This window comes from Vulpes lagopus, chromosome 20, assembly GCF_018345385.1.
Source record: "Vulpes lagopus strain Blue_001 chromosome 20, ASM1834538v1, whole genome shotgun sequence".
Classification (NCBI taxonomy): domain Eukaryota; kingdom Metazoa; phylum Chordata; class Mammalia; order Carnivora; family Canidae; genus Vulpes; species Vulpes lagopus.
Genome location: NC_054843.1, coordinates 8,031,338 through 8,048,071, shown reverse-complemented (window position 1 = coordinate 8,048,071; position 16,734 = coordinate 8,031,338). Strand labels below are relative to the sequence as shown.

The following is a 16,734-nucleotide window of genomic DNA, read 5'->3' as shown; positions in this document are numbered from 1 at the left end:
TGAAATGAAAATAAACAACAACAGGAGCACCTGGGTGGCTCAGTGATTGAGCCTCTGCATTTGGCTCAGGGCATGACCCCAGGGTCCTGGGATCGAGTCCTGCATCAGGGTCCTTGCAGGGAGCCTGCTTGTCCCTCTCTGCCTGTGTCTCTGCCTCTCTCTGTCTCTCATGAATAAATAAAATTTTTTTTTTAAAAAAAGCAGCTTGAAAAAAAGAAGAAAAACAGAAAATCATAAGGAACAGAGAATACATTTACAGTACTGAACTGTATTTAGCCAAAAAATTCCACACAAGAGGATCCATGCAGTTCAAAGCCATGTGATTCAGGGGTCAGTTGTATTAATATGCCATAAATCTAAACTGCTTCAATATTCTCCTCTCTGAAATTTTGCTCAGCATTTAGACTTTAAGAGTGACAAAATCATAAAAGAACCGAGGATTTGAAGTGTTTTCAACACTCACCACCCCGGCAGTTGGTGAGCATTTCCGCTACATCAGCTACAACATTGTAATGTGATGGTTATTGACACTGAAAATCACCAGCCAGAGGTGCTCAACTCCCTACATTAATTAAAAGGTTCCATTATATTGACCACAGTGTGCTTTGAGACCAAATAGACTAATGTATTTTGTAAAGATTATTACCAGTATAGATCAAAACAGGAAAGAATTTTCTGACTGATTCTTGGTTTACTAGCAGTCTTTAATTAGCCATGACAGCCTCTGCTTCATTCCTCCATCCCAAGCATTTTGGTGAAATGGGATATTTCTACCGACAGGAAAGCCCTCATCTAAACCTACTCAGCATCAGCAAAAACTCCCAGCCAAGGATCAAAACTACCCGACAAAGCACAGACTGTTTTGACCCTTCTTAAAGGGTCTTTATGCCTTAAAGAGCATACTCTCAGAGATCCCCAAAGATCACTACATGGATGCCAGCCTTCATACCTGGCAAAGAACGGCTTCTCCTCCACGTGTCCCAAAAGGCACTTGCACTATCAGCCTGTCTTTGTCCTCATTCTCCAGGTGACCCTGGAGCTGGCCCGGGCTGAGCTGCCCTCCAGAGCAATCCTCATAAACAAAGCCGCTGCTCAGGATGCTGAGCTTCACCTGGGTCTGGTCAGCCTTGGAGAAAACCAAGTTCTGGACTGTTTCCTTGAGCGTGCTCTTGCTCATCACCTGGAAGCCAGCAAGTGTGAAGGACGAACACAGGCCCAACACTTTCCCTCCTTCAGAAAGGTAGGCCATGAACTTCTGGGAGAGGTCTGCAGGAATAGCCTCCCTGGTAGCAATGACCAACAACAGACAGTTGTCTGACCACGGGTCTCTGAGGGCACTTTCCTTTGACAGGTGGTAGAGTGTATAGCTGTCGGTGTCCACACAGTCAGCCAGAACGGACCGGACCTCCTGGAACCTGCCCAGGGATTCCTGGGGGGTAGAGCCCACGTAGAAGAGGATGTTGGGTGCCTTTCCTGTGATGTTGACTCTCCTCCCTTCTCTCTCCGGGCAGCTGTCATCAGCAACATCCTCCAAACCACCACTGTGATCGTAGGGAAGATCTGGAATGTTCTCTGCAGATGCAAACTTGACAGATTCAATGGTGCTATTCTCAAGCTCCAAACACTCATGGCAACTAGACAGATGGAGGGGACAGTGCTCAGCGGAGCCTACTCCTTTGTCATCCTCCTCAGCTGGCTCACTGCCAGAGGTACCAGCTTCCCCCTGTGTGGGATGGGCACGAAGAACCTTGGGGTCATCTTTACCGATGTACTCCATAATGTCCGGCTCTGGCTTACTCTCGGTGGAAGGTTCAGGATTCTGCTGTGGGATATGGGCTTGCTTGTTTGAGGTCTCAAGCGCCTTCAGAGTACAGTCCTGCAAATGCACTGCTAAAACACAAACAGAAGAGACAAGCCGTCAGCCGTTCTGATTTGTCACACGGTTCAGTTCAAAACCTCCCAGTGCTCTCTGCACTCCATGACTTCTGCTCCAGGGCAGCCCACCCACTGGAGACCACCTGCGCCCCCACCGCAGGTCTGCAGCATCCACTGGCACCATGGCATTGTTCCCATATGTTAGGAGGGTGCACCCGACAATCCCAACGGTGAAATCCAGGTGTCCACAACACCTTTCCCATGTGAGCCGGGAAGCCCCAGACCCCCTTGTTGGCAGGTTAAGAAGGTGGGCTTCAGAGAGGTAAGTGTGCCTTACTTATGGAATCAATTTCTTGGGTGTCCTAATAAGATAATGAAACCAAGAAACAAAAACAGGCAGCTATCTAGTGTATCCATGCATACCTCCAGGCAGCAGGGGCTCTCAGGACACTTTGTAGAATCACTATGGGAAAAGGGTCTTTCCAGTATCTTATCTCAGGACTGGAATAGAAGCTTCCTTCCAATCATTGATTCAAAACATTTATTGAGCACTTGTTACGAATCTGACACGGTATCAGGCGCATGCACGTGCCAAATTGGGAAATTAAATGATTTACAAGAATTTCCTGAGCTGGTAACACTCATTTGCTCAAGATACAAATGAAGACTTTCATGGACATAGAAACTCAATTTTAAACCTAATTAAGGGGGTTGCTTGGGTGGCTCGGTCACTTAAGTATCTCTCTTCAGCTCAGATCATGATCCCTGAGTCCCAGGATCCAGTCCCACGTTGAGCTCCCCATTCAGCAGGAGGGAGTCTGCTTCTCCCTCTGCCCTCCCCCTGTTCATGCTTGCTCGCTCATTCACTCTCTCTCTGTCTCTCAAAAAATAAAATCTTTTTTAAAAAATAAAAATTTAAAAATAAACCTAATGAATGAAGACATTTTTCACATTTCCTGAGAAAAAGATGTATCTCAAAATATTGTGATACATATTTTTCAAGTTAAAAACTGTTAGATTAAGAACTTTGTACTAACATTGGCTACGCTTTACATTCAGTCGAACTATAGTCTAGGAACTAGTTATGCTTTTTAGATTGTGTGAAACAAACATTATATGGGTTCTACATTTGCACGCCATCCCATGGACGATGCAATCATGGGAAATCCTTGTTTAAGAATTTAAAAATCACTGGGGCACCTGGGTGCCTCAGTCGAGTAAGCGTGCTATTCTTGATCTCAGCTCAGATCCAGGTCTCTGGGTTGTGAGTTCAAGCCCTAAGTTGGGCCCAGCGTGGAGTCCACTTAAATAAAAAAGAGAATTTTAAAAGCACTACTGAGGGACGCCCAGGTGGCTCAGTGGTTGAGCCTCTGCCTTCGGCTCAGGGCATGATCCCAGTCTGGGGATGGAGTCCTGCGTCGGGCTCCCTGCAAGAAGCCTGATTTTCTCTGCCTATGTCTCCGCCTTTCTCTCTGTCTCTTTTGTGAAAAAACAAAATCTTAAATTTTTTTTTAAATTTTTTAAGAAAGCACTATTGATATACTTAGAGATAAGCATCTCAAAAAACCCTAACACATGTATGAATCTTGTATTATAAATATATCCAACCCGTTGAGTGCATTAAACTGAAGATGCATACTTGCCTTAAACCACACCAAACAAGAGGGTTCAACGGTCCTTAAGCTAATAATCAATGGATCTCCTGGTATGATAAAAATATATTTTAAAAATGTTTCTATTTATTTAAGTAATCTCCACACCCAGCATGAGCCTCAAACTCACAACCCAGAGCTCAAGAGTTGCCTACTCTTGTGACTGAGCTAGCCAGGCATCCCTGATGGAAACACTTCTAAAGTCACTTACAAACAATCTTTTGAGGTATCAGGCCATCAGCCATCTGGAGTCTATCTTCCATGAATGCCACCCCCAGCTTACTGAAGTCATCCACGCTTGCTTCAGCGATTAATTGATAAGGATCCCCAGGTCTGCAAGCTAATGGCAAACAGCAGTCGGACCACTTCACAATCTGAGAAACAGGGGTGAGGGAGGAGAGAGAAAAGGACAGTGAGATTGTTCTTCTCTGAAATAAGCAGATACTTTACTCTTCCCTTCAGCTCCCACCGATAAATTACAGTTAAACATAATGAGCTACTGGATTTTGTGTTTTATTAACATCCAATTTGTTCCGGCTGGAACATTCTTGTTTCTAACTGACAACAGGGCTTCCAAAGCACTAAATACAACCCTCTCTTTTAAAAGCAATTGAAGTCTTAAGGGCACCTGGGAGGCTCAGTGGTTGAGCATCTACCTTCAGCTCAGGTCATGATCCCAAGGTCCTGGGATCCAGTCCCGCATCAAGCTCCCCTGTAAGGAGCCTACCTCTCCTCTGCCTATGTCTCTGCCTCTCTCTGTGTCTCTCATGAATAAATAAATAAAATCTACAAAATAATAAAATAAATAAAATAAAATAAAATAAAATAAAATAAATAAAATAAAATAAAATAAAATAAAATAAAATAAAATAAAATAATAAAAGCAACTGAAGTCTCAACTGCTTTTCAAGGAGCTGAAAGGGGAAAGGGCCATTTGCCAGACATGGAAACACACCAATGTGCCCTTTAGTAACAGGAATTAGGAGAAAGCAACAGGTCTGCAATATCCAGTAATTTCTTTTTTAAAGATTTTATTTATTTGACAGAGACCGAGATAGCACAAGCAAGGGGAGCGGCAGAGGTAGAGGGAAAGCAAGCAGGCTCCCCACTGAGCAGGGAGCCCAATGAGGGCTTGATCCCAGGACCCCTGGGATGGAGACTTGTGCCGAAGGCAGAATGCCTAGCCTGCCTAGCCGACTGAGCCCCCCAGGCACCCCATGCAGTGATTTATAACATAATCTGAAGACCAGCTTTGGCTCCAGTGTGGTCGGAGGCCCACTGCACCCCAACTCCCCAGGAGCATGGGAGCACGGCCCATCCCGACACCGCGCTCTCTCTGCAACCGCAGCCCAGAACTCTGAGGTTCTACACGGGGCTCCCCCTTGATTTCCTAAAACTGGGAAACCACTGTCCAGGACCCTCTAGAGAGCTCCTGCATGTCCCAGATCACATTTCCACCACTAGGGAGACAGGGAAAAGGAGCTCAGGAAAAATGCAGTCCCGAACGCGTTCCAGTTTTTGTCAGTGAAGAAGGTGACCTGGGACAAGGACTGGAGCCCCTGGGGGTTAAGAGCCTGGCTCTGGTGTCAGGGACCTGGGTCTGGGTCAAACTCAGCTCATCTTTGCTGTGTGTCTTCAGGCAAGTCTCGGGAGTCCCAGCTTCCTTACTCATAAAACAGGAATAGTGATATTAATACTCAGTCATCTTATAGGTTTGTTATGTTAATGAGATCCAAGAGTATATAATGTCCCCAGCGGAAGGCCTGGGGGCAGCAAAGTGCCCAAGTGATGAAAGCCACGATTATTAGCTATTATGAATCTGGCTTTAAAAGCAAGTGACTAGGGCACCAGTGGTTGAGTATCTGCCTTTGGCTCAGGGTATGATCCCAGGGTCTTGGGATGGAGTCCTGCATGGGGTAACCCATAGGGAGCCTGCTTCTCCCTCTGTGTCTCTGCCTCCATGTCTCTCATGAATAAATAAAATCTTTTATAAAGTAAAACAAAAACATAAAAATAAAAGCAAAAAAATAAAAATAAAAGCAAGTGACTAGAATGGTCTTTTTTTTTAAGATGCCAAGAATGATTTCCCTGTTTCCCATAACAAACTGCCCCAAATTTCATAATCTGAGATAAATAATTTTGAATTCCATTTTTTAAATTGATAGGCTAGGTTTTTAGAACTAACGCTTACTGAGAACAATGAGAAAGTGCTGGATAACATCAATAAAACATCTTGAAAGCGCTATAGAAACAACTAGATAATGAAGCACTGCCCCGCCCGATGCTGGGATGAATTCTGAACCTTAGAGCGGTAAGGGGAGTTCCCACAAGCCCAGCCTCCTCTGCCTTTAGGGAACTTGCTCACTCAGGAGACGTGGCATTCAAAAGTCAAGGTCCAACTGGCATAAGGACAGACATATAGATCAATGCAATGGGACTGAGAGCACAGAAATAAATACATACGCCTACAGACAACTGATTTGGGACAAGGTTGCCAAGACCATTCAATGGGGAAAGAACAATCTTTTCAACAGACAGTGCTGGTACAACCAGGTAACTATGTGCAAAAGAATAAAAATAGACCCCTACCTCATGCCATTTACTAGGTACAAAAATCAACTCAAACTGGGTCAGATCCTCAATATAAGAGCTAAAACTACAAAATTCTTAGAAGAAAACAGGGCCTACATCATCATGACCTCAGATCAGGCAATGGTTTCTCAGGACACCAAAAGTACATGCAAGAAAAGAAAAAACATAAATTGGGCTTCATCAAAATCTTTGGGCTTCAAAGAAAAGCTGCGAGACAGTGGAAAGAAAGACAATCCACAAAATGGGAGAAAATATTTGCAAATCACTTATCTGATAAAAGACTTGTATCCATAATGTATAAAAATATAGAAAAAGCTCCTACAATAAAGACAAAATACCCAATTTAAAAATAGACAAAGTGGGGGTCCCTGGGTGGCTCAGTTGGTTAAGCATCTGCCCTTCATTAGGCTTGGGTCATGACCCCAGGGTCCTGAGATGGAATCCTGCATAGGGCTCCCTACTTAGCTCCCTACTTCTCCCTCTCCCTCTGCCCCCCCCTCCCCCCCTGCTGGCGCTCTCTCACTCTTTCAAAAGAACAAAATCTTTAAAAAATGAACAAAGGGACATGTGGCCGGCTCAACGACTCAGTGGTTGAGCGTCTGCCTTTGGCTTAGGTCACGATCCCAGAGTCCCAGGATGGAGTCCCACATCAGGCTCCCTGCAGGGAGACTGCTTCTCCCCCTGCCTATGTCTCTGCCTCTCTCTGATTCTCATGAATAAATAAAAAGAATCTTTAAATAAACAAACAAACAAACAAACAAACAAACCTGGAGTCCTCAAAGCAGGTATTCTCAGCAGGGACCATACCCCCCCTGAGTGGGCAAAAACTAGTTTGAGGATGATGGAGGGGGGTGAGGGAGGGTGAAAAAAGTTATAGATAGCACAAAGGATTGTGGCCCTCCAAAGGTGAACCCGAACCCACAAAATCTTACTCCTTATTATTGCATGTCTCTCCTTAGAATTCAAATTGAATCTAATGTTCCTCATTTGAGAAGCCACTGAAATAAAGCTGGGAAAAACTTTCTTTTTTGTGGGGGGGAACTTAATAAATGCGAGTCAAGTCTTCATGGTCTAAAGATTGAAACCCACTAACAGGTCTAGGATATCTGGAGAAAGAGAAGCCTCAGAATTTTCTTCTAGCTCTATATGTGGCCTGCCCTCCATTTGATCACCGACTTCTCCACCTCCCGCCAGACATGCAGCCAGAGTTCAGGGTCAGGGTTCACCTGACCAGCGTTTCAGGGGGACTCCGCATCTCAAATCCGACACCTCTGATCTGGGAGGACAGCAGATGCTGACAATTCACACAAATATGTAGCTGATTTCCAGCTTCAAGAATGGAGGAAGGATGTCCACTCAGGAGGATGAGAAGATAAACTATGGCCTGGGCAAGAGCTTGACCGTGCAGATAAGGGGGGATGGGAAATGTAGAAAGGGAACAGCACAACCAACCTCCTGCCTGAAGCTAACAGCACATTGCAGGCAATCAGAGGAGGAGGAGGCATCACCAGCCAGTGGAAACCCTGCCCAGTTGCTCAAAAGTTGACTGAGCACCCTGCTGGAACAGCCAGTGGTGTGGAGCTATGCCTCACAGTAAGCATTTAGTGTCAAAGGAGCCAATAATGAAATTCTCAGATACCCTTGAAGGAGGAGAGAAGGGGGAGATAAGCCAAGCGCTGGGATGGACAGGAAGCCGCCAGAGAACAATACACACATCCCTCTGATCAGGTTTCTCAACACAGCCAGCTGTTTCCTCACCTAAGTGCATTTCCTTTTTGTAGAAACATGGTCCACGAGCCACAGACCATGCAAACTCCTCAAGCAGTGCCGTGTGCTCCATCAAAGCAAAGCCACACTGTCACCGACACATCCAGGGCTGTTTGTCTAAAAGCAAACAGGGCGCTTCCAGTTTGCACTTCGAGTTGGGAACAAAGGGATTGAGAAAGAAAGGGGAAGTCAGACCAAAGGCTTGCTCCCAAAGATCAAAGGGAAGGAAGCCCTGGTCAGCCCTAAACACAAATGGATTTCCTGCCAGAAATCCCTTCCATAACCAAAGCTCGTGACTTTGTAGTTTCGTCAATGACAGGAGGCAGTGATGCACCTGCTCAACTCAACACGCGGCCACAGGAAGGCCCAGGACCAAGGGGCACGTTAAATTCTCGGGGGTGGCTCTTCAACAAACTCTCCTTCCCAAGGTGGCCTGCGGCAAATGCGGAAACAGAGATCTCAACAGTCAGCTGAGCGTCAACCAGGTGATGGTTAATTTCATGTGTCAACTCAGCTAGGCCATGGCACCCAGGCGTGTGGCCAAATTTCAGTCCAGATGTGGCCGGAAAGGTATTTTTTAGATGTGATTAACATTTCTTTTTTTAAGAGACGGAGGGAGCCAAAGGGCAGAGGGAGAGTGGGAGAATTTCAAGCAGGCTCCACATTCAGAGAGCCTGAGATCATGACCTGGAGCGAAAGCAAGAGCTGGAGACGCAAACAAATGAGCCACCCCGGTACCCCGTCATGTGATTATCATTTAAATCAGTGGACTTTGGTGTTACCTGGGTGGCTCAGCAGTTGAGCGTCTGCTTTCGGCTCAGGGCACGATCCCAGCCCACAAATCAGGGATCGAGTCCCGCACCCGGCTCCCTACAGGGAGCCTCCTTCTCCCTCTGCCTGTGTCTCTGCCTCTCTCTGTGTGTCTCTCATGAATAAATAAATAAAAATCTCTAAAGATAAATAAATAAATAAATCCGTGGACTTTGGTGTCACCTGGGTGGCTCAGTTGGTTGAATTTCCAACTCCTGATTTTGGCTCAGGTCATGACCTTGGGGTCCTGGGATTGAGCCCCATGTGTCAGGCTCCGTGCTCAGCCAGGAATCTGCTTGAGGACTCTCTCCCTCTCCCTCTGCCCCTCACCCTGCTCACGTGCATGTTCTCTCTCTCTCTCTCTAAAAGAAATAAATATTTTATAAATAAATCAGTGGACTTTGAGTAAAACAGATTATCCTCCATAATGCGGGTGGGCTTCATCCAATCAGTTGAAGACCTTCAGAGAAAAAGACTCAGAATGCTCAAGAGAGCATTCCCCAAGAAAGACGGAACTCCGCCCCCCAATGACCCCCTGCCACAAGCAGCCACACTTACTCTTCCCTGAGTGTCCCCACCCCTCGGTGTGCCTGCAAATTCTGGACTTGCAGACTCCACAATCAGCTGAGTCAATTCCTTAAAAAAAATTTTTCTCGCCCCCCATACCATCCCTCCCTGCTCCCTCACGCATATATGTAACTGTACACAGGTACCTGTATGTGCACACACCCACATCCATGCCCTGCTGGGCTGGCTCCACCAAAAACCCAGAATAACACAACTTCGGTCTAAACGAAGACCATCAGTTCTGCAGAGTCAGATACCTGATGGCACTAACATATCTGGCTCTTGTTCCTTTCTTCCAAACCAACTTAATTACATGTTAGGTTTTAAAGTTTCTAGTAATAAACTGAGAGGAAGGAGACATGCAGAGATGGGAAGATGGGAAGCTCAGAGAACAAAGGTAGGAGGTTGCTTCTGATGTGTGGTTATCCTGGTGGCCTTCAGGTTTGGAAACCCAAAGGACAAAGGATGACTACAAACTTCATTCTGGCGCTCTATTTCTTGGAAATATGCCCTATGGTACTGTTAGGAGAAGGGTGTTGGAAAATCAAGGGACAGCATAAAGGATGTCACAACTGCATGGCAAGCAAGAGCGGACATGATAAGCTGACGGGTGAAACCAAGTTGTACTGCAAAAACAGGGCTGACCAGACACTCAAGGAAATGGGGGGTCTAGAGACCTTAATTTTCTGAGTACCTGAGAGTTAGTCAGGCAGAAAATAATAGAAGTACCCTGTTGTCACACCCTTTTGATATTACTTATGTCCTGGAGGTGTCCACCCTGTCCAAGGTATACTGCCTTAGCATTGCAGCCACTATTGCTCACGTCACATGCCCATCCCACTGATGCTGGTAAGCTGAGAAAGAGCAGAAGTTTTTGTTGTTGTTGTTGTTGTTGTTGTTGTTTAAAGATTTTATTTATTTATTCATGAAAGACACAGAGAGAGAAAGAGAGAGAGGGGCAGAGACACAGGCAGAGGAAGAAGCAGGCTCCACACAGGGAGCCCGATGCAGGACTCGATCCTGGGACTCCAGGATCATGTCCTGGGCCGAAGGCAGACTCTCAACCGCTGAGCCACCCAGGCGTCCCAAAGAGCAGAAATTTTATTTTATTTTATTTTTTAAAAAGGCTTTATTTATTCATGAGAGACACAGAGAGAGAGGGGCAGAGACACAGGCAGAAGCAGGCTCCACGGAGGGAGCCCGATGCAGGACTTGATCCCAGGACTCCAGGATCAGGCCCTGGGCCGAAGGCAGGAGCCAAACCCCTGAGCCACCCAGGGATCCCCCAAGAGCAGAAATTCTAAAACACCTCCCAAGGGGCACCTGGGTGGCTTAGCGGTTGAGTCTGCCTTTGGCTCAGGTCCTGATCCCAGAATCTTGGGATCGAGTTTCACATCAGGTTCACCACAGGAAGCCTATTTCTCCCTCCTCCTATGTCTCTGCCTATCTCTATGTCTCTCATGAATACATAAAATCTTTTTTAAAAAATTTTTTAATTAAAAATAAAAGACATCCCAAGTATTCTTGTGACCCACTGCACAAACCACCCCAAAATTTAGTGACATACACTAATCATTTATTTTGCTCAGTCTCAGTGTGAGCAGGGCTTGGCATGGACAGTTCAATTCTGTTCCGTGAGGCTACGGTGCCTCAACTGGGCCCAGTGAGTGCATATAAACCTTTTGTGATCTGTGTATTACGTGCATTTGCACTCCTGATGAATGTTCAGCTCTGCTACATAGAGAACAAGAAAAACACACAGCATGAATGAAACACACACCAAGCCAGTAACTTATAACACATGCTAAAGGCAGATGAAATCAATGGAACATATGTGTCATAAACACAGATAAAAAGGAAAGGAGAGGATCCCTGGGTGGTTCAGCGGTTTAGCACCTGCCTTCAGCCCAAGGCGTGATCCTGAAGACCCAGGATCGAGTCCCATGTCCAGCTCCCTGCATGGAGCCTGCTTCTCCCTCTGCCTGTGTCTCTGCCTCTTTCTCTGTATCTCTCATGAATAAATACATAAATAAAAAACCTTTAAAAAACCATTTAGGATTTACTTGGTCTGTCCATGACCTTCTGACCAGGGATAATAATCTCTTTTGTCCTTTCCTTTTTTTTTTTATTTTTTTAAGATTTTATTTACTTATTCATGAGAGACACAGAGAGAGAGAGAGAGAGAGAGAGAGAGGCAGAGACACAGGCAGAGGGAGAAGCAGGCTCCATGCAGGGAGCTGGACATGGGACTTGATCCTGGGACTCCAGGACCACGCCCCAGGCCAAAGGTAGGCACCAAACCGCTGAGCCACCCAGGTGTCCCAATTCTAAATATTAATAAGACACAAATCATGCCACCTCCAGGTTGACAATTCTATCATCCCTAAATCAGCCACTCATGAGGGCCCCACAATGGTCTGCCTGGAAACTGATGAAAAGTGCAGCTGGCACACAGCTCTTCCAGCTGCATGTTCTCAGTCTCCCCAACAGAACAAGTGTGTGCTAGTCGCACCCTCCAACTCCTGAAGCGCCCCCCCCCACGCTCCCCCCACCGCTTAACCTCATCTATGGCCCTTGTAACCACACCCTTGGCAAGGAAGGCTGATAGGCTGATACAGCGAGGAAGCAGGAAAGCAGGATGTGTAAACACTGCAGAGCCCAGGATTCAGGTGTGTAGTCCTTCCACTCTGCAGGCACCTAATTCTAAGTGTGAGCTAACCCTAGATCTTTCTTGCTGCATGCTTTGAAATTATTTCATAAACTGTGTGATTCATATATCCTAACTTGGTCTGCAAGCTTCTCTACTCTATGACTGATGAGAGAACCTGCTTGGTAATTTTTTTTTTTTTAAGATTTTATTTTTAAGTAATCTCTACACCCAATGTGGGGCTCAAACTCACAACCCCAGCATAAAGAGCTGCCTGCTAGGGCATCTGGGTGGCTCAGTGGTTGAGCACCTGCTTTAGACTCAGGGCATGATCCCGGGGTCCTGGGATCAAGTCCCACATCAGGCTCTCTGCATGGAGCCTGCTTCTCCCTCTGCCTGTGTCTCTGCCTCTCTGTGTCTCTCGTGAATAAGAAATAAAATATTAAAACTCAGGGATCCCCGGGTGGCTCAGAGGTTTGGTGCCTGCCTTCGGCCCAGGGCGTGATACTGGAGACCCGGGATCGGGTCCCACGTCGGGCTTCCTGCATGGAGCCTGCTTCTCCCTCTGCCTGTGTCTCTGCCTCTCTCTCTCTATGTCTCTCATGAACAAATAAAATCTTTAAAAAAAAAATATATATATATACACATATATATATATACATACATATATATATACACATACATATATATATAAAAACTCAGATATTATCTCCCCTGGAAAGTCCTTCCTGACCTATTAGATAGGTTGCCCTCACCCCCCAACACATGCCCTCCCATTGCACTTATCATGGTGAACTATATATTTTTTTTAACAATTTTATTTCTTTTTTTAATTTTTATTTATTTATGATAGTCACAGAGAGAGAGAGAGGCAGAGACACAGGCAGAGGAAGAGAAGCAGGCTCCATGCACCGGGAGCCCGACGTGGGACTCGATCCCGGGTCTCCAGGATCGCGCCCTGGGCCAAAGGCAGGCGCCCAACCGCTGCACCACCCAGGGATCCCAACAATTTTATTTCTTTGACAGAATGAGAAAGCATAAGCAGGGGGGAGGGGCAGAGGGAGAGGAAGAACCAAACTCCCCACTGAGCAGGAAACCTGATGTGGGGCTCCATCCCAAGACCCCAGGATCATGACCTGTGCTGAAGGCAGACACTTAACCGACTGAGTCACCCAGGCACCCCAATCACAGTGAATTTCAATTGTTCATATACTTAGCAGTTTTCCCTCCCACACTGTGAGCTCCTTAAGTTGATGAGGACCGTTATTTCTGAATACATCTTTCATCTCCATAGGACACATAACTCTCTGGCATACAATCTGACACTTAATGAACCCCGGATGAATAAATGAATGCCTTGATATTGAGTACAAGGAACATAAGTGAATTTGTGGCAACAAAAGAATTATGTATGACTTTTGGGTCCTCAATTCTTACTAAACAGGACTAATAATATCATTACAGAAGATACTGAAAATTAAGCTGAACTGACCATGTTCCATCAGTATTTGTTATGGCACCAGGCAAAATAAATTGGAACACAGTAGATGTTCAATTAATATGTTAATGAATTAGTGAAAAGATGAATGTATAAATGCTATTTTTCGTGTAAAACTGAATTAAGGGCAGCCCGGGTGGCTCAGCGGTTTAGCGCCGCCTTCAGCCCAGGGCCTGATCCTGGAGACCTGGGATCGAGTCCTACGTTGGGCTCCCTGCATGGAGCCTGCTTCTCCCTCTGCCTGTGTCTCTGCCTCTCTCTCCCTCTTTGTGTGAGAATAAATAAATAAAATCTTTTAAAAAATAAATGAATAAAATAAAACAAAACTGAATTAAGATTCATTTATTTGTTGTTGGGGTCTGTAGAATGAGGTCAAGATGCCAGGGTCCTAGGACTGAGCCCTGCATCAGGCTCTCTGCTCAGCAGGGAGTCTGCTTCTCCCTCTCCCTCTGCCCCACCCCCCATGCATCTTCTTGTGCTCTCTCTAATAAATAAAATCTTAAAAAAAAAATCTTTCTTACATATGCATTTCCAATTTAATATCTTAGGGTCCTGTTAAACTCCAATGACTTTAGAATTAATTGCAAAATACATATTCATAAAAGCCCTCCAATATGCAAAATTCCATTAAGCAATCAACCCAAATGAGAACTGCAGAGTTTGTGAGGAGACAGCAGGCTAGGAGATCAATTCCTTTTTTTAAAGTAGGTTCTGTGCCCAACGCGGGGCTTGAACTCACAACACTGAGATCAAGACTTGCACACTCTACTAACTAAGCCAGCCAGGTGCCCAAGATCAACTCCTTTTCAAGATTTAAGGCCCAACTTTTAAGTGGAGTGTGGTGTAATACCCAGAGTGGTCAAAAAAATAGCTCTGGATGTCCCTGGCTCCTGGTTGCCAAGACCTACCAAACCCTCTGATCATAAATAAAATAAATTAACTGGACAATAGCTGTCTTCTTCAGTAGGTAAGCATCTTTCTACCTCAGAAAATTAATAAAGAAGTTGTTGCTACTATGCCAGATCTTAATGAAACCTTCACTAGGACATATGTTAAATGAAATAACTGAGAAATGCTAATTATCTTCCAATATCTAGTCTTTCTTTCTTCCCTTCAACCCATGGCTGTCTAGTTAGGTCTGTGGTTCTCAGCCTGCCCTGTAGCAAACAGGACAGGAGCAGAAGTGGCCCATGAAATTTCTGGCTCAGAGTTTTTAAAGAGGAAGCTTGCTGGCCCCCACTCTCTCCCTTCCCCCAGCCTGAGGGCTAGAATGTGCATGAGATGGACAACAGTGGCAGGGGGTAGTCCCACTCAACCTTTACCAAGCTAGTGAAGGAGGCTGGCAGAGGGGAGATGACAGAGGAATATGATAGAAGGGAACTGGGTCCCTGGATGGCCTTACAGAGCACCTCCTGAGAGACACAGAAACTTCTAGCTTGTTTGCTGTCCTGCAGTGCTGGATCGGTTACAGTAGCTTAGCCTGTAGCCTGCATAACACAGTAACTATGTTCCTTCAGATGCCCTACCTCTTCTAGCCCCATAAAGACATACAATTAAGGAACAGTGATCTAGGACATCAAGAGCACAGCAGTTATATATTTGGGTTAAGAAGGAATCTGTGCAGGGAATCCCTGGGTGGCTCAGTATTTGAGGGCCTGCCTTAAGCCCAGGGTGTGATCCTGGAGGCCTGGGATCAAGTCCCACATCGGGCTCCCTGCATGGAGCCTGCTTCTCCCTCTGCCCGTGTCTCTGCCTCTCTCCCTCTCTGTGTGTCTCTCATGAATAAATAAATAAATAAATTTTTAAAAAAGGAATCTGAAAAAATAAAAATAAAAAAATAAAAAGGAATCTGTGCATATTTTATGTTAATGGCAATGTTTTAGAAATTTTGGCCTTGATTTTAGGTTGAAACATATTAAATATACATGCAATATTAGCATATATAAGAAAACATCAAGCTTACTCTAAGTTCAGTGATTTATAAGAATTACGTAAGTGTTCAGAAAGATGCTTATTTGCTCACGCAGATGACTTACATACCTAAAAAGAAACTGGTTTGGGGAGGGAGATAATGGAGGAAGGGGAGGCAGAATGAATGGAAAGACTCTGGGGGATCACATAGGTACATGTTCCATTTCCATACTCAGTGGTGAATTCGTGGGTATTTATTATATAATTTCAAATTCATCAGTGAACGAGGGCCATGCATGAGCCAATGATGAGAATACATTTTGCTCAAGGATTAGGATTAATCCAAGTCTGTGCAGCTAGGGTCCAAAAATAAAACACAATGTTTTAAGATATTTGAGCTTGTAAACAAGATAAATATTATTCAGAAATTGCATTAGAAGTGATCACAAATTTTTGCTCTAAGAATGGTAAATTAGGACTTAAAAGCCCAAATTAGAACAATTAGGTTACCATGAACGGACTCTTCATGGGTTAAAATTTTTAAAAGCCAAGAGTTGGCAATTTCACGATTCAACCTAATTGACTATTTAATTTGTAATTTTAAGACACTGAAAATCATCGTTTTAGGGCACCTTGGGTGGCTCAGCGGTTTAGCGCCGCCCTCAGCTCAGGGTGTGATCCTGGGGACCAGGGATCGAGTCCCATGTTGGGCTCTCTGCGTGGAGCCTGCTTCTCCCTCTGCCTGTGTCTCTGCCTCTCTCTGTGTCTCTCATGAATGAATGAATGAATAAATAAATAAATAAATAAATAAATAAATAAAATCTTTAAAAAAAAAAAAAAGAAAATCATTGTTTTAAACAAAAAGAAAGTTCCTGAATAATCATTTCTGCATATAAAAATTACACTTGAGTTCGCCAAAAAAAAACCCTCATATCATCAGTAAGCATCTTTCTACCAAACAGAGAAAGAGCTAGAAGCATTGCTGGATTGGCCTCAGGTTAATATATGCTTTGCTATTACAACTAAGAAACGGCAATATCTAGATCTCTTTAAAACTACTAACCCATTCCTCTGGCTACTAAAAAGAGTACAAACACTGCTTAAAGCTTTATCTGTCACTTGGCTGCTGGTGGCTTTAGAAATGCCCTTTAACCTTAGGGCTTCGGTTTTCTTCTCTTTAAAATAACAAGAATAATATCATACAAAATTGTAAGCTTTGGAGCAATGTATGTAAAATGCCTAGCAGGGGCTGGATAAATGGCATTATTATTATGCTAAGTCTATAGAAAGCTGGATAAAACATCAGGGGCCTGCAGGAGGAAATGGGGTGTCCCCGTGCACTGAGAGCTCTCAGGACACCCACCAAACCCTAGGCCCCTATCTTGTGGTCCTTATTTCAGTCCACTTTGAATTCT

General features: G+C 44.9%; 1 protein-coding gene across 8 annotated transcripts in view; it reads right to left on the bottom strand.

Moving 5' to 3' along the window:
- The window catches only part of HLCS (holocarboxylase synthetase), a 221,895-nt gene that overhangs the window by 184,887 nt on the left and 20,274 nt on the right, over positions 1-16,734 (bottom strand). For 7 of the 8 annotated variants that reach the window (XM_041734796.1, XM_041734794.1, XM_041734795.1 and 4 more), the window contains 2 exons: positions 3,739-3,901; positions 950-1,890 (listed from right to left, as the gene is read on the bottom strand). In XM_041734796.1, coding sequence (XP_041590730.1) covers positions 950-1,890; positions 3,739-3,790 — 993 coding nt within the window. In that variant the 5' untranslated portion in view covers positions 3,791-3,901. The remainder of the gene's footprint in view (positions 1-949; positions 1,891-3,738; positions 3,902-16,734) is intronic. The other variant, XM_041734793.1, reaches the window with a different exon arrangement.